At 46.8% G+C, this 20,706-nt stretch overlaps 1 protein-coding gene, 1 long non-coding RNA gene and 1 other non-coding gene across 3 annotated transcripts in view; all 3 read left to right on the top strand.

Annotated features, from left to right (window-relative positions):
• The window catches only part of ZNRF3 (zinc and ring finger 3), a 166,277-nt gene extending 158,542 nt beyond the window's left edge, over positions 1–7,735 (top strand). The window contains exons 6-9 of the mRNA XM_029049420.2: positions 1,058–1,225; positions 3,640–3,742; positions 4,223–5,908; positions 6,241–7,735. Coding sequence (XP_028905253.1) covers positions 1,058–1,225; positions 3,640–3,742; positions 4,223–5,908; positions 6,241–6,281 — 1,998 coding nt within the window. The 3' untranslated portion in view covers positions 6,282–7,735. The remainder of the gene's footprint in view (positions 1–1,057; positions 1,226–3,639; positions 3,743–4,222; positions 5,909–6,240) is intronic.
• Positions 7,736–11,415: 3,680 nt separating this feature from the next.
• Positions 11,416–11,553, top strand: LOC114806280. The gene has a single exon (XR_003754315.1). It is a non-coding gene; the product is annotated as a small nucleolar RNA SNORA7 (small nucleolar RNA).
• Positions 11,554–11,599: 46 nt separating this feature from the next.
• Positions 11,600–20,343, top strand: LOC114806101. Its single transcript, XR_003754211.2, has 3 exons — positions 11,600–11,637; positions 17,905–18,071; positions 19,790–20,343. It is a non-coding gene; the product is annotated as an uncharacterized LOC114806101 (long non-coding RNA).
• The last annotated feature ends 363 nt before the right edge of the window (positions 20,344–20,706 follow it).

Below are 20,706 nucleotides of genomic sequence, written 5' to 3'. Positions count from 1 at the left end.
GGCAGGGAATGTGACTAGCAACTCTGTTATATTGAACTCTCCCAAGCGCTTAGTGCAAGGCTCTGTGCACAATAAGCACTCAATAAATACAAGTGATTAATTGATTTGTCCCTTTGGCAACTAGGCAAAGGGCCCAAGATTCTGGGACCCTTACTAATTGCAGCAGGGCTGAGTGGAAAGAGCTGGGTTCTAATACCCTCTCTGCCACTTGACTGCTCTCCTGTATGACCTTGGGCAAGTCATTTAACTTCTGAACTTCATTTTCCCCAACTAAAATGGGGGATTCAGTAACTGTTTTGTTTTTGTAATGGTATCTTAAACGCTTATATGTGCCAAGCATCATACTAAGCGCTGAGGTAGATCAAAGATGGTCAGGATGGACACTATGTACCGCAGAGGGCTCACAATCTTTATCCAGTTTTCTTTCCTCCTACTTAGACCATGAGACAGTGTGTGGGACAGGTACTGTGTCCAACCTAATTATCTTGTATTTACTCCAGTGGTTAAAACAGTACTTGTAAGCATTTAACAAATGCCACCAAAATTATTCTTAAAATTCCCTCATAAGGGGCAGGAGGGGGCAAAAAGAGGAAATGGAGAATGAGTCCTCAGATCCTGTCTCCCACCACGAGAGTGAGACCCGGGCACCCCCAATGAGCAGGCAGAAAAGGAAGGCAAGAGTTTTGAAGGAAGCATTACCAAATTTGAGGCAGGGAAATATTGGGAGAATAAAATTTAATGGTCTTAGAGAAATCCTGTTTGTTTCTTATGATAGGAAAAGGTCATGTTGAAAGGGAAGGATAGTCTTTCTACAAGAAGAGTGTTTTGTCCTCATAATCCTTAGGTGGGGCTAGTGTATGAGGAGAATGAGAAGCCCCGGGAGAGGATACCTTCTAAACAACTGAGGTTCTTAGTGATTTACAGTGTGATCTAGCCGCTTAGTTTGAGCCACCTGGCACCTTTCAAGTGCTCAGGTGTGGCTGTCCTAGCCCATTGATCCTGTAATCGGAGTCTGTTTCCGGGGGAAACCTGACCTCTTTGATGTCCTGCCCCATAGAATTCCATGAATAGGCTGGCCGTGCAGGCTCTGGAAAAGATGGAAACCCGGAAATTCAAGTCGAAAAGTAAAGGCCACCGGGAAGGAAGCTGTGGCGCCTTGGACACGCTCGGCAGCAGCTCAACGTCAGACTGTGCCATCTGCCTGGAGAAATACATCGACGGAGAGGTAACGGAGACAGAGGGCGTCGGGGGCCATGGGACTGAATTGCCACTCGTCATGGCAGGGTGGGAGCAGGAACCGATTTAAGCTCTTTGAGGGCAGGGACTGGGTTGACTGGCTCTTATAATGGTTTTTGTTAAGCGCTTGTTGTTGTTGTTGTTGTCTTATGCCATTGAGTTGTGTCCGAATAAAGACGCCATAGACACATCTCTCCCAGAATGCTCCACTTCCATCTGCAGTTAATCTGGTAGCGTATCCAAAGAGTTTTCTTGGTAAAAATACCTAAGTGGTTTACCGTTGCCTTCTTCTATGCAGTAAACGAGTCTCTGCCCTCGACTCTCTCCCATAGTGCTGCTGCCCAGCACAGGGTAGTTTTGACTTGTATCAGATTGTCTTCCACTCACTATGTTAAGTGCTTACTATAATAATAATAATAATGGTGGTATTTGTTAAGTGCTTACTATGTGCAAAGCTCTTTTCTAAGTACCGGGGTAGATACTATGTGTAAAGCACTATTTTAAGCGCTGAGTTAGATACAGGGTAATCAGGTTGGACACAGTCCTTGTCCCAAATAGGGCTCTCAGCATTGATCCCCATTTTACAGATGAGATCACAGACCCAGAAAAGTGAAGTGACCTGTCCAAGGTCACACAACAGACAATTGGCTATATCGCTTACCTTCTCTGTGCTTCAGTTTCCTCAACTTCAAAATGGCGATTCAGTACCTGTTCTCCCTCCTGCTTAGATTGTGAGCCCCACATGGAATAGCGGCTGTATTAACTCATATCTACCCTAGCTCTTAGAACAGTGCTTGAGCCACAGTGAGCACTTAACAAATGCCATTAAAAAAAAAAGTCAGTTGCTTGTAGATAGAGGGACTCAACGCAGAACAGTGAATCAGAAGGTCATTTCAGTAAGCTAATACTCCTTGAAGAACCTTGCCCTGATTATGCTCAGGCTTCAATTAGCACTGCACAAATGTGGACACTTGTTTCTTCTGACACTGTATTTTGCCCGTGTTCTAGCAAAACTAACCTTACAACTAGTAGGGAGGTGATAAAGGCTTTGTTTAGGATTTCAGTTCCTATGAAAGGAAGCCCAGGAATCTTGCTCATTTTCCGATGCATTTTTAAAAGATTTCGAGAAAGTGGAATACTTCTCTGGGGAATGGAGAAAGGACTGAGGGCCCAAGCAACTGTCAGTCTTCTTTGATATGGAGTAGTTCTCGATTCGCCAGGTTTAGTTGGCCAATGCCATGCAGGGACTAATTAGGCCGCTTTCCTCCCATGCCACCCGTCCTGCCCTTTTCCTAGGAGAGGATTCCCTCTCAGGAGTCCTACAGGCTGCTGGACTCCATAGGGAAAATATTCGTTGGAGTGTCTGGACTGTAAGACCCTCCCTCTAGACTTTAAGCTCCTTGGGGGCAGGGATGGCATCTACCGATTCCTTGGTACTGCACTCTCCTGAGCGCTTATTACAGTGCTTTGCTCACATTTCAGCACTCAACAGATACCATTGATTGTCCTTCACTGCTCCTCCCAGCCCCACAGCACTTATGTCCATATCTGTAGTTTATTTCTTTTAATGTCTGCCTCCCCCTCTAGGCTGTAAGCTCGTTGTGGGCAGGGAATGTGCCTGTTATATTCTGTGTACTCTCTCAAGCGCTTAGTGCAGCACTCTGACCATGTTAAGTACTCAGTAAATGCGATTGACTGACTTTGCCCCAGGAAGTACAGAGGTTCCATGCAGCTTAGGCCCTGGGGTATTCCCCTTTGAACACCTGAGGCATCTATTATTCTGATTTTTAAGTAGGTTGTCTTTGTCAAGGTATAGGCTCGGTCTCCTCCTCCTGCTCCCACTAAATCCTATACTGGCGTGGCAAGAAACATAAGGTTTCCCTTATATGCAAGGGTGCCTTGGGAGGAGGTGCAGAAGGAATAGCAGGAGTGAGCGTGTATCACACAGTATGTAAGAGCCACAACCCATGAGCCATCTGTTTGCCGTTGGAGTAATGTCTTACCCATTGTTTATTGCATCCTAAAATTCCCACCTGCAATCCTATCTTTAAAGAACAAAAGCGCGTTAGGGATTCTAGGCTGGGTGTAGCCGAGGAAAGCGGTAAGGGAAAAGAGCCTGAAAAGTGAGGCTCATAAGGTCCTCCCAACACGGGAAGCTTCAGTCAGTCCGTCAGTCGTGTTTATGGAGCGCTCACTGGGTGCAGAGCCCTGTACTAAGCTCTTGGGAGACAACAATGAACAGACACTTTCCCTGCCCACAGTTAGCTTACGGTCTAGAGGGAGGGGCTTATAGCGCAGAGGCTTGAAACGTTTCGTTGAGCGAAGGCAGAAGCTGATGTCTTTGCAGCCCCGGCCCCCCGGCCTCGACGCTCAGCTCCCTTTCTCTCCCGTCTCCCCTCCTAGGAGCTAAGGGTTATTCCGTGTACCCACCGGTTTCACAAAAAGTGTGTGGATCCCTGGCTGCTGCAGCATCACACTTGTCCCCACTGTCGCCACAGCATCATCGGTAAGTGTGTGGCCGCTTGGCGGGCCGAAACTCTCAGATCCCGGAAAGAGGAGACGGGGCCGCCGACAGGGCGGTGCTGTCACCTTGGAAGGATGGCTGCCTTGACGCAGTCCACCCTTCTGCCCTCCTTCTTCTCCTCCCCATCCCCCACTTGCTTACTTCTCCTCTCTTCCCTCCGCCCCGATTCTCTCCATCCCCACCCCCTCGTGAAAGGTGGTGGTTCCTTGAGATGTAGTGACATCGGGGCCGGGGGGAGGGGTCCAGAGCCCTCTTTCCTGGGAGGCAGGGTTTCTTGAAACCACACACCGCTGGGCAAGGCAGGTGAATCGCAGAGGGATTCTGGCCAAGTGTGGGCACAACACTTGGATGTCCTGCTTAGGAGTGAGAAGGCCACCCTTTCACCCCCGGCTCCCTCCACCACCATCCTCCCTCCCTGCCCCTCATTCAAACAGTCTCTCTGTTTTCTCTTCTCCCGCCCAGAGCCCAAGGGCAATCCCGTGCCCGTGTGCCTGGAGAGCAGTAACCCGGCCCCCGGCCGGCAGCAAAGGGTCATCTTGCCGGTCCACTACCCCGGCCGGGTCCACCGGACTAGCCAGATCCCGGCCTACCCGACACGCACGAGCATCGACTCCCATGGAAACCCCATCACGTTGCTGACTGTGGACCGGCCCGGGGAGCAGGGCCTGTACCCGGCTCCGGCCCCGGCCCCGGCCTACGTCCGCAGTTACCAGCCGATCCACCTGGACCCCACCGGGAGCGCGCACCACTGCGGCCTGGAGCACAGGGCCTACTCGGCCGCCCACGCCTTACGGAGGCCCAAGTTCGGTGGGCGCGGCTTCTCCAAGGCAGCTTGCTTCTCCCAGTACGAGACCATGTATCAGCACTACTACTTCCAAGGCCTCAGCTACCCGGAGCAGGAGGGTCACCCCGCGGCTGGCGGGGCCGCCCCCAAGGGCCCCTCCCGCACCTTCCCGACCGGGGGCAGCCTGCTCTTCCCCACAGTGGTCCACGTGGCCCCGTCCTCCCGCCTGGAGACGGGCAGCACCTCCAGCTTTGGCTGCTACCACGGCCACCGCTCCGTGTGCAGCGGGTACCTGGCGGACTGCCCGGGCAGCGACAGCAGCAGCAGCAGCAGCAGCAGCAGTAGTGGCGGGGGGGCCGGCGGCGGCGGCGGGAGTTCCGGTCCCTGCCACTGCTCCTCCAGCGACTCGGTGGTGGACTGCACCGAGGTCAGCAACCAGGGCGTGTACGGGAGCTGCTCCACCTTCCGGAGCTCCCTGAGCAGTGACTACGACCCCTTTGTCTACCGCAGCCGGAGCCCTGGCCGGAGCGGGGCCGTCCTCCCGGAGGGAGCCCCGCGGGAAGAGCCCCCGGCCTCCTCGTTGGGGGACCAGCTGTCAGACTGCAGCCTGGAGATGAACTACAGCAGTAATTCCTCCCTGGAGCCCAGGGACCCCCACAGCTCTACCTCAGAGGGAGGGCTCGAGGCGCCTCCCGCAGCCCCCGCCACCGGACGGAGGACCTGGCAGGGCCCGCGGGCCAGCGCCGAGTCCCCGGAGCCGGCCTGCCCCTGCTGCTCGGAGATCCAGCCCTCGGCCCCAGAGCCCGACCCGGCGGCGGGGACGGCCGACGACGGCGGGTCACCGTTCCCGGGCCTGGCCCCATGGGGGGCGCGCGGCCCAGGGGCGGAGCCGCGGCCGGGAAGCGCCCAGGGCTCTTATGGCGTCCCCCCGGACCACCTGCACAGGACAGATGGGGCGAAATATGAGGGCTTGCCCTGCTGCTTCTATGAAGAGAAGCAGGTGGCCCGCGGTGGGGGCGGCTACACGGAGGACTACGCGGTGAGCGTGCAGTACACGCTCAGTGACGAGGCCCCGCCCGGCTGCTACCCGGGGCCGCGGGAGCCGGGACGGCGCATCCCCATCATTCCCGAGGACGTGGACTGTGAGCCGGGCCCGCCCCCTGGCCGCCAGAGGCCCTGGACCCGCAGCTCCTGGGAGGGGGCCCCGGGCACGGACCCTCGACAGCAGCACAGGGGCAGGGCCTTCCCGCAGCCGGGCCGCTCGGAGGAGGAAGAGGAGGTGGAAACCCGAACCTTCCTCCCCAACACCACCTTTGTTTCTCAGGAGGCGGCAGCAGCAGCAGCAGCAACCACCAAGGCTGCAGGTAAGAGGCGGAGCTGATTTCGAGGGGATGTTTACATCTCCCCCGCTTCCCACCCACCCCTGCCCTGCCCTGCCCCGGGCAGCATATCCCAGGGGCGACCAGATCCTCCTGGTTGCCGGGAGCCTTTCCGGGGACTGGAATACTGGTGGTTTCTCGGGCTTTTTGGAAACTGCAAGGTCAGGGGTTCCACAGGAAACTCAACTCCCAGGAGTGAGAGTGAAGAAGCAGGAGGAAGCGGAGCTGTCCCTTAGACCCCCTTGCCCCATCTTTTCCTGGAGTAATTGTCTCAGGTCACCTCGCCTGGCTTCTAACGCCTGTGTTCTCTCACCCAGGATCAGAATCTCATCGCCTGGACAGGAGCCCAGAGTCCTAGATAGCTGGACCACAGCAATCTTATGGAGACTTCACGTTCTGTTCGACTTTTTTCAAAAACAAAACAAAAAAAAAATTGTTTTTTAGCTCTGACAAACACAAAAATGGTAATATGGAGAGCCCTCCCCTCTGCTCCAAATTGTGAGCTGCCTGTGGTAAACCCCCAGCCCAACCCTGATCCTGTTAAAAACAGCCTTCCTCCTTTCTCCAAGAATCCTGTTGTCTCAACAATATATATATATTTTTTGTGTGTGTGTGAAGTAAATCTGTTTGCCTGGGGTTCCGAGGTGGATGGGATCGAGCTCTTCATCTTTATGGTATTTGTAAAAAGTATTATTTAAATATATATTTTTAAAAACCCTAACCCTCCCAACTCTTTTGCTGAACAGAATCACACTGCCGCGTTAGGCAGACGCACGCGTCCTACGTAGATCCCGTTCTCTCTCCTTGCCATGCCCCGAGGGAGTTCAGGACTTCGGTAAGCTCAGGGCCATACCTGCCTTAGATATTTTAACCAGAAACTTGAAATGGAACGACTGTCTGACCCTGGCACGCACTGGAGAGCAGTACAGTCCTGCCCCGTGCTTCCTAGTGGCAAGTTCTCCCGGCGGCATCCCAGTCTTGGGGAGAGGCAGGGACCCACAAGAGGGTGGGCTCGGTTGGGCAGTCCTGCCAAGCTGTCTGGTCGCCCCCGATAGAATTTGCTGCAGGGTGCAGTGGCAGCCGCCTGAACACGAGGTTATTCGGGGGTGCCTTTGACTGCACTTGCTGCCCCAGGGCAGCGGTGAGGGTCTCGCACACCTCTGACCTTCTGAAGACCAAACTCATGGGGATTCTTGAGTCACCATCCAGAGGAAAACCGCAGGGGTTTAGCAATGTCTTCCCAGGACCAGTCGAGTCGGAAGCTCCTGCCACTTTCCTAATGCGGCTCGAATGAACTCTTCTAATCTGGGGTGGCTGGGGTAAAGGCATCAGCTGCACCTAAAGAAATATTCTGTCTCTGTGGAAGTGGCGTGGGGGTCCTCGGAAATGTACAAAGATGGTTTGATCTGGTTTGAGGGAAACCCCGTGGGGTTGTAAGTTTTACTGCCTCGACTGCAATAGAGACCATTGCGCATGTGCATTGAGAAAGGGGTTGGCAGGTGAGTGTGTGTGTATGTGTGTGTTGAGTGGATGTACATGCCCTTGGCTTTTCCTGGAGTTGTGAGCACAAGGCCTCCATTTGTGAATCTGGCAGAAGTATTCTTGTAAAGTCAGCCTGCTTTTCTTTAAAGACACCCGCATGCCCTCACTGCTGTTCTAAGAGCTCTGAGCATTTAGTTTGCAGGCAGGCTCATAGAACATTGACCACGTTATCATTGACCACGTTATCTCCTGTACATCGGTGGTATTTATTGACTGCTTTCTGTGTGCAGAGCACTGGACTAAGCATTTGGGAGAGTACAATACAACAGAGTTGGTAGACTTGTTCCTTGCCCACAAAGAGCTTCCACCTATTTCATTCATTCAATAGTATTTATTGAGCGCTTACTATGTGCAGAGCACTGTACTAAGCGCTTGATAATGGCGGTATTTGTTAAGCGCTTACTCCAGGAGAGGCAGTATTCAGAATAAATACAGGTGCCTTCAACATGGCTGAAACTGCCCATCTAGATTTAGAATGTCCGCTACCTCATCTTATCATGGTTTCACCCTTTCCTCACTGTTTGTACTTCACAGTCGATTATGGCGTAGCTTAGCTTAAAGGGCAGATGTGGTTAATGTTTTCTTAAGTCCAAACTAGTACTGGAAGGTTTGCACAAAGAAACAATTGAAAGTAATATTTAATGTGATTGAAACCAGGATTTTTCTATGTTGTTACGTGGTTCTGCATTTGACTTCCTTTTCTCTATGCTGAGGGCAGGAATAGGAAAGGTTTCGATCGTTTCTGCCCTTTTATCGAAAAGCTAATTGGTGGCATGGGAATCAATCAGTCGTCTTTACTGAACGCTTACTGGGTGCAGAGCACTTACTAAGCGCTTGGGAGAGTACAGTATGACAGAGTCGGTAGGCATGTCCCCTGCCCACGCCAAGGGTACAGAAATAGGATTCCCTTAGCTGGAAGCCAAGTAGGAGGACCTGGGATTGATATCCGTTATATCACTTGCCCCCCAGGGCCTCAGGAACTAATGGTAGATGCCCTTGGAAAAAGCTCCACAGTGCTCGGGATAACCTGGCACCTGGTGGAAAGACTTCATTGCTGCCACCATTGTGGCACGGGTTGAAATTTAAAAATTGCCTTCCATATTTTTATCACATTCCCCCAAAATGTAAGCTCCGTATGGGCAGAGATCGGTTCTACCAACTATATTGTAGTGTATTTTCCCAAGCACTTAGTACAGTGCTCTGCACATAGTAGACGTTCCGTAAATACCATTTATTGGTTGGGGAAACTTGGGTGAAGAAAGATCACTACTATAGGTTTTCCCCCCATTTCTAGTTTTGATGGCCTATAAGCAACTACAGAGGGCAGGAAGGGGGAATTACCCAGGCTTAATGTTTAGATTTTAAATTCTAGAAAGCTAATATATAAAAGGGACAAATTTCCCTCAACGCTTGAGTATAACAAGTAGACAGTAATGGATGGTTTTACCCGTGTCTTAGTCTTAAAATGTCTGCAATCTGTAAGCTGGTCAGGAAAATCAAATGTTGAGATTGGGTCTCCCCTATTTTAAAAGGTGGGCAAATTCTGCTGTGCAGGATTGTGTGGAACAAAGACATCTCATAAACGCAAATCACCACTCTGTTCAGACCTACAGAAAATGAACGCACAGTAACTTCTCTGACATGGGGATTGCGTTCCTGAAGAACTCTACATTGCAGGAAATTAGCCTGGTAATTCCTGTTGTACCCTGCATTAAGGAAAACTTGCCTTGTATGATACTTCCTGGGCATACACACATTTCTTCCCACATCCTGTCCTCAGAGATGGAAGCTCATTCCCTAAAATCCCAGCCATGTTCTATCCAGCAGGTGGAGTAAAAGCACATTATGGAAGGAACTGACTGAACCTTAATTTACTTGTTCCCCTTAATAGGACTGGACTCATGCTATTCTCCAAACAACCCTCAGTCTCCTGCTCAGATGAATCTCAGGAGTAAATGGGGATTGAGGAGAAAGGAAAACCATGGAATAACATGTTTTCCTGTGAAAACACCCAAAAGCCAAAATGCATCCTTTTCGACCTGGTTTTGGTGCCGTAGCTACCAGTCATGGGCTACTCCGCACATGCTCAGTCTGTTTCAGGGTAAGCAAGTTAATTGAAGTAGGTAAGGGCTGATCAAAATGGTATTTTGAATGCTCTGAATAATAAGTCGTCTTCCCTTCCACCCCGTCACCCACCCTCTCCTGCCGGTCCTTCCTCTAGGGGCTACCACAAAGGTAAACTTGGCCACTTCCTCCCTCCCTATTAAAGGCGTTTTATGAAACTTTGTCTGTTGTTCTCTTTGTCAGCTCCTCCTTCCTTATTTGCTGCTGCTTCACCCCTGCCAGGATTTCCTGCAAGACAAATGCTTTACAAATAGGTAAAAGATCCTTACTACAATAGGGTATTTTTGAATGGAAACTGCTTTTTTCTATTCTTTAGCGGAACCAATTCCAGCATTTGGAGGCTCACAAGGCACTATGTAAAATGTTTTTTGAAATTTTTTCCCATAGCACTTAAGAGATATTTTGTACAAAATTTTCTGTAAAGATTTGTAAAGAGATGGTCAAAGGGCTTGTTCTCCAACATTACCATTTTTTCAATGTTTTTAAGGCTAGAAAACAACTTGTGTATATTCTGTATATGTATAGCAGCACATTTCATTTATGGAAATATGTTCTCAGAATATTTATTTACTAATATATTTATCTTAAGCCATGTCTTATGTTGAGAGTGTGACATTATTGGAATAATCATTGAAAATCACTAACATGAGGCCCTGTAAATACATGATAATTGCACAGATTTTACATATTTGCCGACCAAAAAATGATTTAAAGCAAGTTTTAGTTTTCACAGTTTTGTAACAAAGTGTACAAATGTCTGTAAAAAAAAACCAACAAAATACAGTTTTATCAAGTATGTTTTGTATATTGTCATTGTTTTATCTTGGTGCAACGGCTCTTCAAAGAAAACCCAAGAGACTTGCCTGGGGCATTGAGTTGTGCAGCAGAAAGTGACTTGAAGAGCCACTTCGCACATTCAGACCCAATTCAGATGAGTTGGACTGCTGGATCCAAGTGATTTGTCCGTTAGAGGGTTTTTACTTGCATTTGTGGAACTTGATATTCTGTCTCCAGTTAATATTTGGGGGATGGAATAGTGGAGGAATGCTACTGGACATCTGGGGCAAAGAATGGATCTGCGAGTGAGCGGGGCTAAGAGCTCCACTACTATAAAATGATCAAAGCTACAAGGATGGTTTTCTAATAGGCCAATAGCTTAATTCAAGTTGGGCTAGATTTAAGGAGGAGAATATTGTGTAGTATTGACCTTTCATAGGTTGTTAGCTTCATCTGTCTGATTGAGAAAGGAAAATCTGGTCCAAGTAGAATGATTGGGGTTCTAATCCTATCTCTGCCACTTTCCTGGGATAAAGACTGTGAGCCCCAGTGGGACTTGGACTATGTCCAACCTGATTAGTTCGTGTCTGCTCCAGCACTTAGTACAGCGCTTGGAGCATAGTAAGTGTTTCATAAATACCACAGTTATTATTATTACAGGGATTGTGTCCAACTTGATTATCTTGTATCCGCCCTAGTGTTTAGTAGAGAGCTTGATATATAGTAAGTGCTTAACGCATGCCATTAAAAAATACATTGCAACACTAGGATCAGAGCTGTCATCTCCGTTGCTCTGTTGATGTTGTTCGTTTTCTTTTCCTGATTAACTTTTGACAGAGGTGCAACTTTGCATTGTGAGTGTGGGGTGAGCAGGGGCAGGATAGATTGTAAACTCCTTGTGGGCAAGGATTGCTTCTACGAACTCTATCATAGTGTACTTTCCCAAGTGTTTAATTCATGGCTGTGCACACAGTAAGCATTTAGTGCCACGCTGTTTCTCACAAGTAGGTGCCAACTTGTGAGTTTTAGCCTCCTGGAGACAGAGAGACCCCCTCTTAGGGTCACACCTGGAGAGTTTCCAGTACTCTACCAGTCTCGACTACGGGAGGGAGAGTCAAGCAGAGGCATACCCATTCCATTCCTAGCTTGGGTAGTGGCTAGCGAGTGGAAGGCAATCTGCTACAAGTCAAAACTCACCTGCGCTGGGCAGCAGCAGCATGGGAGAGAGTTGAGGGCAGAGACTCAAATTTACTGCGTGGAAGAAGGCAATGGTAAGCCACTTTTGTATTTTTACCAAGAAAATTCTATGGATGCACTACCAGAACGATTGTAGATGGAGGTGGAGCGTTCTGGGAAAGATGCGTCCATGGCGTCGCTATGGGTTGGAGATGACAGCATCAGACAAGACAAGAGAGGGAGAAAGAAGAAGGAGATCTGCCCCCAGAAAGGCTATTAATCTCTCCTGGCCCAGAAACACCAACTGGGGTAAGATAGGTTTGAGGAGAATCTGGATAGAAATGAGGTCCTCCCCTGTGAAAATTTCTGTCTCAAAAATATAATACAGCTGTGGACCTCCCCTCTCTCTCTTGTAGTTTTTCTGCACAGAAATGGCCCCATTTGGGGTTGGGGGGGTGGTCAAAGCTCCACCTAAGAATCACAGCAGGCAAGATAAACTTGGAGACCCCTTCATCCTTTGTATTTCCTAACCAGTGAAAGCCTTTTCTGATTGGCATCAGTGTAGTACCTAACCACTGTGCCCGGGGAGGGAGCCAACTGGGATGCTGGGAAAATCCCAGGGGGCTCTGTGGGCTGGTCAGGGCCACATCTGCCTCTGAGTAGCTCCATTCTTGAGCCAAGCAAGGAAGCCCTTGGAGTCACTGAAAGAAAACAGTGGGCAGAAAGAAGAGGAGCAATTTGTGCCCCTCAGACCTCTCTCTCTCCTCCCTTTTCCTTCTCCAAGCCTCCTCCCCTTGGCTTTTAAGTGTTCATGCTGGGATTTCCCGGTAATGACTTTCGAGCCAGACCAACCCTGCAAACCAAAGGCAGCTCAAATGATTCCCTGGTCAGGGTGGGGATTATGCACGTTCAGCTGGGATTCTGTGGTCCCGTTCTGCTGAATTCAGCTACCAAACCTCTGCACAGAGCAGGGCCCTTACCAAGACTGCCTATTGGCAAATGGAAACCAATTTTGGAATGTTTATGTTAATTAAATGACTTATTTGAAGAAAGTAAACCATTTGGGTCAGGGATTTTAGAACACATTTAGTTGGATGGTACATTACTAGCAAGTCCACAGGCAGTCGATCGTAGAGAAGCAGAGTGGCTCAGTGGAAAAAGCCCAGGCATGGGAGTCAGAGGTCATGGGTTTGAATCCCGACTCTGCCACTTGGCAGCTGTGTTACTGTGGGCAAGTCACATAACTTATCTGTGCCTCAGTTACCTCATCTGTAAAATGGGGATGAAGACTGTGAGACTCACTTAGGACAACTTGATTATCCTGTATCTCCCCCAGTGCTTAGAACAGTGCTCTGCTCATAGTAAGCACTTAACAAATACCAACATTATTATTATTATTATTATTATCATAAAATCACTGTCCGGAGGTTGGTCAGACCTGTGGATTCAACATCCTCTGGGCAACTTCCTTACAGTTGTCTGCTCTTATTTCATCTTAGTGAAGCAGTGACATCATCTCCCTTACAGAAAGGATTAGTATTTCCTCAGAGCCCAGAATGTGTTTTCTGACTTCTCTTTCCAGCTCCCGTTTTTTGATAGATGCTCTCCCTGATCTGGTCCTTTTAGATTGAAAGAGAAGCAGCATGGCCTAGTGGATAGAGCACGGACCTGGGAGTCAGAAGACCCTGGGTTCTCGTCCCAGGTCCGCCTCAAGTCTGCTATGTGACCTCAGGCAGGTCACTTCACTTCTCTGGGCCTCAATTACCTCATTTGTTAAATGGGATTAAGACTGTGAGCCCCATGTGGGACAAGGACTGTGTCCAACCTGACTGACATATCTACCATCGTGCTTACAACAGTGCTTGGCACATTTAAGCACTTAACAAGAACCATTATAATTATTTTTATTATTATTGACTTCCAAGTGCCATGCTCTGCACACAGTAAGTGCTCAATAAATACGATTGAATGAATTCCACATTTAGACTTGGCCTTGCACATTTCTCTGACCTTTACTTCCTCATCCAGTTGAAGAGGTGTTGACCTGAAGCATAGATATTTACTTTCTGGGCTGCAAAAGTTTCTTAGGTGTGAAAGGTAGCGCTTCATTGTAACAATTCTGGAGTCCTGTGATCAGTTAAATTGGCTGTCAAAGATCATGGGAAGAACTCAGATTTTCAGGTTCCTACGATGTTGAAATTACAATAAAAGGAGGCAAGAAAAGGACAATTAAATATACTGCATAACCTAATGTCAGAGACAAAAGAAATATGTATCTATTCAGGGCCCTTCTTCCAACAAATACATTTCCATGCATTTGTATACATCTTCATTATTCCCAAAACTAATCTTATTTAATAATCAACAGTATTTACTGCCACCCCCTTTATAACACTTCTCATTTGGTTCTGCTTTCCATAAAGCCACAAAGTTTATTTTGGCTTAAACTTCACCCTTCCTCTCCTCCTCAGCCTTTGAAGTATTTTGACTTGAAACAGGCCCTAATCAGTACAACAATTAGATAATAACAGACCTATTTATCCTAGATAATACCAGCTCCCTCTATTAGCACCAGGTGGCTTTTTGCTTAATAGGTGAAAGATAATCAATGAATCGATTGTATTTAGCACTCTGTGCAGAGCACTGGACTAAACACTTAGGAGAGCATTCAATAGTATTTATTGAGCGCTTACTATGTGCAGAGCACTGTACTAAGCGCTTGGAATGAACAAGTCGGCAACAGAGACAGTCCCTGCCGTTTGACGGGTTTACAGTCTAATCGAGTACTGTACTGCAGCGTGGCTCAGTGGAAAGAGCCCAGGCTCTGGAGTCAGAAGTCATGGGTTTGAATCCAGGCTCTGCCACTTGTCAGCTGACTGTGGGCAAGTCACTTAACTTCTCTGTGCCTCAGTTCCCTCATCTGTAAAATGGGGATTAAGACTGTGAGCCTCATGTGGGACAACCTGATGACCCTGTATCTACCCCAGCGTTTAGAACAGTGCTCTGCACATAGTAAGTGCTTAACAAATACCAACATTATTATTACTGCAAACAGAACCCTGCCCACGAGGAGTTTACAGACCAATGGGGAGACTCGTATTAAAATAAATTATGGATAAAGGAAGCAAATGGGTATATCAGTGCAGTGGGGTGAATATCTAAGTCCTTAAGGCAGGACTAAGTGCATGGGTGAGGCAGTATAGATGGAAAATAAGGTGGGGAGATGAGAACTTAATCATGGAAGGCTTCCTGGAGAGAAGCAGCATGGCTTAGTGGAAAAAACACAGGCTTGGGAGTCAGAGGTCGTGGGTTCTAATCCCAGATCCACCACTTGTCAGCTGTGTGACTTTGGGCAAGTCACTTAACTTCTCTATGCCTCAATTACCTCATCAGGAAAATGGGGATTAAGCCTGTGAGCCCCACATGGGACAACCTGATTACCTTGTATCTACCCCAGTGCTTAGAACAGTGCTTGGCACACAGTAAGTGCTTAAATACCAGCATTATTATTATTATTCTCTGGCCTCAGTTACCTCACCGGTAAAATGGGGAATAAGGCCATGAGCCCCCAGCGGGACAGGGACTGTGTCCAACCTGATAAGCCTGTATCTACCTCAGTGCTTAGCACATAGTAGGCACTTAAATATAAAAGTGAGGGGGGAGGGATTGGCCCCAGAATGATGCCTGATTTATTGCAAGGTTCTTTTGCAAGTCAGTGTCAAAGCAGGCAAACAGAGGAAACTCAAGAAAACCCTATCCCCAGAGTCAGATATCTCAAGGCTCTTATCCCTGAGCCTTTAAACTGAAGAAGTTGTTGAACTGGGGAGGCAACTTTAATTAATGACTGCAGACATCAAATGAGTTCACTGCATCTCATTCAGAGTGGGATTCTTGTCTAAGGAGGAGCTCATTGATTGTTTTCCACCAGTTTTCTAAATTGAGGAACATCAAGGACTTGAAGGGTATGGATTCAAGTGTGCAGCTGACACAGAAGGGAGAGGCAGTAGGGGAAATGAGGGTTTAATTGGGCGAGGCCTCTTGGAGGGGATGGGATTTTAATAAGGTTTTGAAGGTGGGGAGAGTGGTGAAGCCAATACATCCCTGCAAAATGTGCCCAAAAAGATTTGACTGTCATTGTGGTTTTTTCTCCACCAGCTAATATTTGGGGAGTAAGAGATCTAGTGTCAATTTTCAAGGAAGTGGATGATCTAATAAATGCAACTGAAGAAGATTCTAGCAATAGAGTTTAGAGGTCTTCAGGAGAGGTTTAGTAAAAGAAGGCTGTTGTTAAACCAAACTGGACAAATTCTTCATTAAAAGTTGAAAAGAAATCCCATACCCCAGTCAGCATAACAAGCTTCTACTTCTGCAACCTCCTGCAAAGACTTGAAATTACATTTCCACTTTTCATCTTAACGTTGTGATGTTCTCAGTGGTATTTATTGAGCGCTTACTGTGTGCAGAGCACTGAACTAAGCAGTTGGGAGAGTACACTACAACAGAGTTGGTAGATACATTCCCTCATCACAACAAGCCTAATACTGGTAATTATCCAATAGTTGAGTGCCTTCTGTCATCACAGTATAAGGCACATAAGGAAATCCCGTATTACTCTGGCAGAAATTCTGGAATGGACCCTAATACAGAACATATAAGTCTTTGGAAAAACATCCCCCAAAATGTAATCATTCAAAATTCAGCTACACTTTGGAGAAACATATCCCCGTTGTTTTGTGAGGCATGCCTGTATTCACTTTAGGTAGGAGTGAACAAAATACAGCCCCTCAGGCCAGTTTGCAGTTTACCACTGCAACCCCCTCCTACAATGACCACCCCCACCCCATCAAAAGCTGCCTCAGGCAGGGGTCACTAAGTTCATCTGCAGCCAGATGGGAGATCTTAAGGACCTGCTACTGCCTCGTCTTTAACTCTTCCCCTCTCCTCTCCTATCACCCCCCTCCAACACCCCCCTACACACACACACACACACATACACACTTCCTTCCCCCCCCAACCCCCCCCAACAGCTGGGAAGAGTTTGTGTGTAACCCTCAACAGGCTTGTCAAATTGAGCAAGTGGCCTTCCCGGCTGAAATAATTGGCCACCCCTGCTCTAGACTGTACTATGGCATGAAGTAACAGGTGTGTCTTAGTTCTGTTTGAAATATCGATTGCATTTTTAAATCAAATCAGATTTTAAATTATATCTGCCTGGAGCCAAGAAATATAGAGGAGAAATCTAGTTTATTCAAATAGTTAAATGTGTCTTTAAATGCAAAGGTACAGGTAAATTCAGCCGTTGTCCATTTCCTAAAATTAACAGAGCATTAGTGAAGAACACACTTCAGTTAGCATTTTGTCTAGATGGGCTAGAATCACACCCTTAAAAGACTTCTTAAGCCACTTGAACTATGGCAACAAGAATCTTCTTAACGGCTGATGAAAATTTAAATGTTTATTAGACATTTATTTCCCCACACTAAAGATTTATTAGATATTTCTTTCCCCACACTAAAGAAAATGTGGGTTACTTGCATTTCTGGATCTCATTCACATTTGGACAATATCTATTTGGGTTTTGGGGTTCTTAAAGGGAATTTTATACGCCTGACTTTGTAATGGCACTTTGGTTTGCGATATATATGTACATTAAGACCCCGGTTTTTTATAGTTCAATTATGTCACGGATTCTCTTTCAGGTTGCTTCGGGGCTGGGATAAAGTTTGACTGCTCACCCCACCAGTTTTATCAGGTGTAAATTTGCTTGGGATCCCGATCAATTTTCAAATCATTCGATTTGCATTTTCAGGCCAGAGGGCCCAACGGTACTGAAAATGGATGATAGTGGTAGTACAGTGCTCAGCATCCAGTAAGCACTCAGTAAATATCTTTGATTGATTGATGGGATCTGCTGGTGCATGTTGGAGTGTACAAATGGAGTAATTCTGTGTTGTGGGCACACAATGAAGGAGCTGTTTGAAAGTCAACCCAGGGCTAGGTATGGTAAGTGGAGAGAGAACTGAAAGCCATGGAGCCCCGAGGCTTCTTTCCCTGTGTGTTTGTGAGGCTCCACTGTGCTTGGAATGTGGTTTTATTTTACATCCCATAGCCAATGCTGTAATTAGGGCTATTAGGGTGTCGTGGGCTTGAAAGCAGAACAAAGAAGAATTACTAGAGGACTCTTACGTCATCCCCCAGTTCTTATCAGGTGTTTGTCCTGTTGGTGGTTTTGAATTTTTAGACACAAAGGGCCTAGAAGGGTTTACTCCTGAAGGGGAAGGGAGAACATGGGTGGAAAAATGTAGCGTGATTCTGGCAAGTGCTCCTGGAATTGCATGTGTTGTCTGTTTTGATTTTCTAAGTGTTGTCACTGGAGTGAATCAAAGCCGGCAGTCAGACGGCAATGAAAGCTAAAACGGAGAAGCCATAGTGATTTGAAGTAGCTCCGTCCAAGAAGGCTCTTTGGAGAACAATGGCGTCCATTCAGTAGTGGCCACTGGACCCCAAGAGAGATGCAATAGGATAGTAGGTAGGTCAGTTTCAAAGAAAGGCATTGAAAACAGAGACCCTAACCGGGATTTCAAGCGGCTGAAGTTTGGGAAGACAAGTTTTTTCAAAGTCACAGAGTCATGGAAGAATGACACAAGGCAATTCATTACCTGATAGTAATAATATAATAATAATAATGACTGGATTGTGTGAAGAGCTTACCATCTGCCAGGCATTGTACTGAGCGTTGGGGTGGTTACAAGCAAATCAGATTGGAGAAATGTCCAATCCCACGTGAGGTGCCCAGTCTCATCCCCATTTTACAGCTGAGGGAACTGAGGCACAGAGAAGTGAAGTGACATGCCCAAGTGAAGTGACACAGCAGACAATGGCAGAGCTGGGATTAGAACCTGAAAATGAAGTCTGAATCTGCACTTAGTAGAGTACCTGGCTCATGGTAAGTGCTTAACAATCAATCGATCATATTTATTGAGCACTTACTGTATGCAGAGCACTGTATTAAGCAATTGGGAAAGTTCAGTATGATGGAGTTGGTAGATATGTTCCCTGCCCACAAATACCATTTTAAAAAAACAAAAAGCCCAATCGTGTATGCCTCCAGAAAGGTTTTGTGGGGTATTCTTGGTCTGAAGATCCACTTGGCTGGTAAATGCTTCCTAAAGTGATTTTTTCCCCTCTTTTTGGCAAATGTCATTTATGCCAATGTGAAAGCCTATCTACTGAAAGCCGAGTGATTTTGTGAGATTCCTCAACAGGGAGGGACTGAGAAATGTTAAAGGAGAGATATGTTAATAAAATCATGACAAATTGGATGAAAGTTGGTTAGAAAGTAGACTTTCACCTGGCAGCACTTCTCAGTATTCCCTCAGCCCAGATAACTCATAATAATAGAGTAGTAGTAGTGATAGAAAGTGAAGGAGCAGTGTAGCCTAGTGGCTAGACCCCGGGCCTAGAAGTCAGAAGGACCTGGGTTCTAATTCCACCTCTACCACTTGTCTGCCATGTGACCGTGGGCAAGTCACTTCACTTCCCCATGCCCCAGTTACCTCATCTGAAAAATGGGGATTATTTCTGTGAGCCCCATGTGGGACAGGGACTGTATCCAACCTGATTACCTTGTATCTACCTCAGTGTTTAGAATAGTGCTTGACACAAAGTTGGCAATTAACAAATACCATCATGATTATTAGAGATGGAAAATGAGCCAATAGTATTGATTGCTGGGCACTATACTAAATACTGAAGAAAGCTACAGAGAAAGGCAAGACTTCCCCACACTTTTCAGGGAGCTTACTATACAAAGGGGAAGACTGACCTAATTCGGAAGCACACCGTGCTCAAGTCCGAAATGTATAAACAGATAGATAATAACAACAACACTTATTCTGTCTCATCTAGGCCAGGGCCCCAGTCCTGGGGCAGGGTTTCCCACTGTGGAAGCCAACATTTGGTTCACAGAATTATAAAGTTTCCACACGGTGGGACTTGCAGCTTCAAGTTGCAGTCTAGAATACTCACACAAACTTTAGGGACCTGAATCCATTCTCAATCCAAGTTTTTCTTGCTTGTACTTTAACTCTAGATCACTTTTGTCAGCGAGTTTCTACTTCCTTGATATCTGGCCAAAATTATACCTTCACTGAAGGCAGGCACTACTTCTATTTATACTCTCTTTGTTATCTTTGTCACACCCAACCAATGGCTTGACAAGACGTTTCCTGACTACTTTAATTCCAGGTTTTAGTGTCATGAAGATTCAGGAAGTGATCAGAGGAGGCATCAAATTCAACCCAACTGGATTTGAAAAAGTCCCCAAGGACTAATTATCACCCAACAACTAACTGCTGTTACTGGATAATCAGGTTTCTCATCATTCCATTAATAAATTGTGACTGCATGTGGTTGGTGGTGATGAGGAAAATGCCACCACAGTGGAATTATGCCAATTTTAGAGACAAAGAGAAAATAAAATTAATCAGCCAACATTTTTTATCCTAACCCTGGGGTCACTTTCATAGAGACAAGGGAGGAAGAAATGGATAGACATGCAAAGATACACAGGAAGACAGATATAATGTGACCATGATTTCTCTAAAGATATTTGTTTCATTATATTCAAATTTAAAAACACACCCAAACCAATGCAAATGGTTTACCAATAGTAAAATTGAGATTTCTAGAGTCACCATTTCCAATTCCCCTCACTCTGTAAGCTCTGTGGCTGGCAAAGTTAAGTAATCGTGGTAATGAAACTGATCCCTTACCCTCAGCTATCCCTCATTTGAAATTTCAAAGGAAAATTTTCACAGCTTTCAGAATAAAAATAATAATTGTGGTATTTGTTAAGTGCTTACTATGTGTTAGGCACTGTTCTAAGCACTGGGGTACATCCACATTAATCAGGATTAGAACCCATGACCTTCTGACTTCCCGGCCTTTGCTCTATCCACTACACCATGCTGCCTCTCATCTGGTATGCCACTCTGTTTTCAGGACAAGACTTTACATCCTGCACCAGATAAATTCAGTTGCTCTATCCACTATACCATGCTGCTTCTCATCTGGTATGCCAGTCTGTTTTCAGGACAAGACTTTACATCCTGCACCAGATAAATTCAGTGATTCAATTCTCCCTTAATGCCCCCCTGACCCAT

The sequence above is a fragment of the Ornithorhynchus anatinus genome, chromosome 21, assembly GCF_004115215.2.
Source record: "Ornithorhynchus anatinus isolate Pmale09 chromosome 21, mOrnAna1.pri.v4, whole genome shotgun sequence".
Classification (NCBI taxonomy): Eukaryota; Metazoa; Chordata; class Mammalia; order Monotremata; family Ornithorhynchidae; genus Ornithorhynchus; species Ornithorhynchus anatinus.
This window is presented reverse-complemented; position numbering and strand designations above follow the sequence as displayed.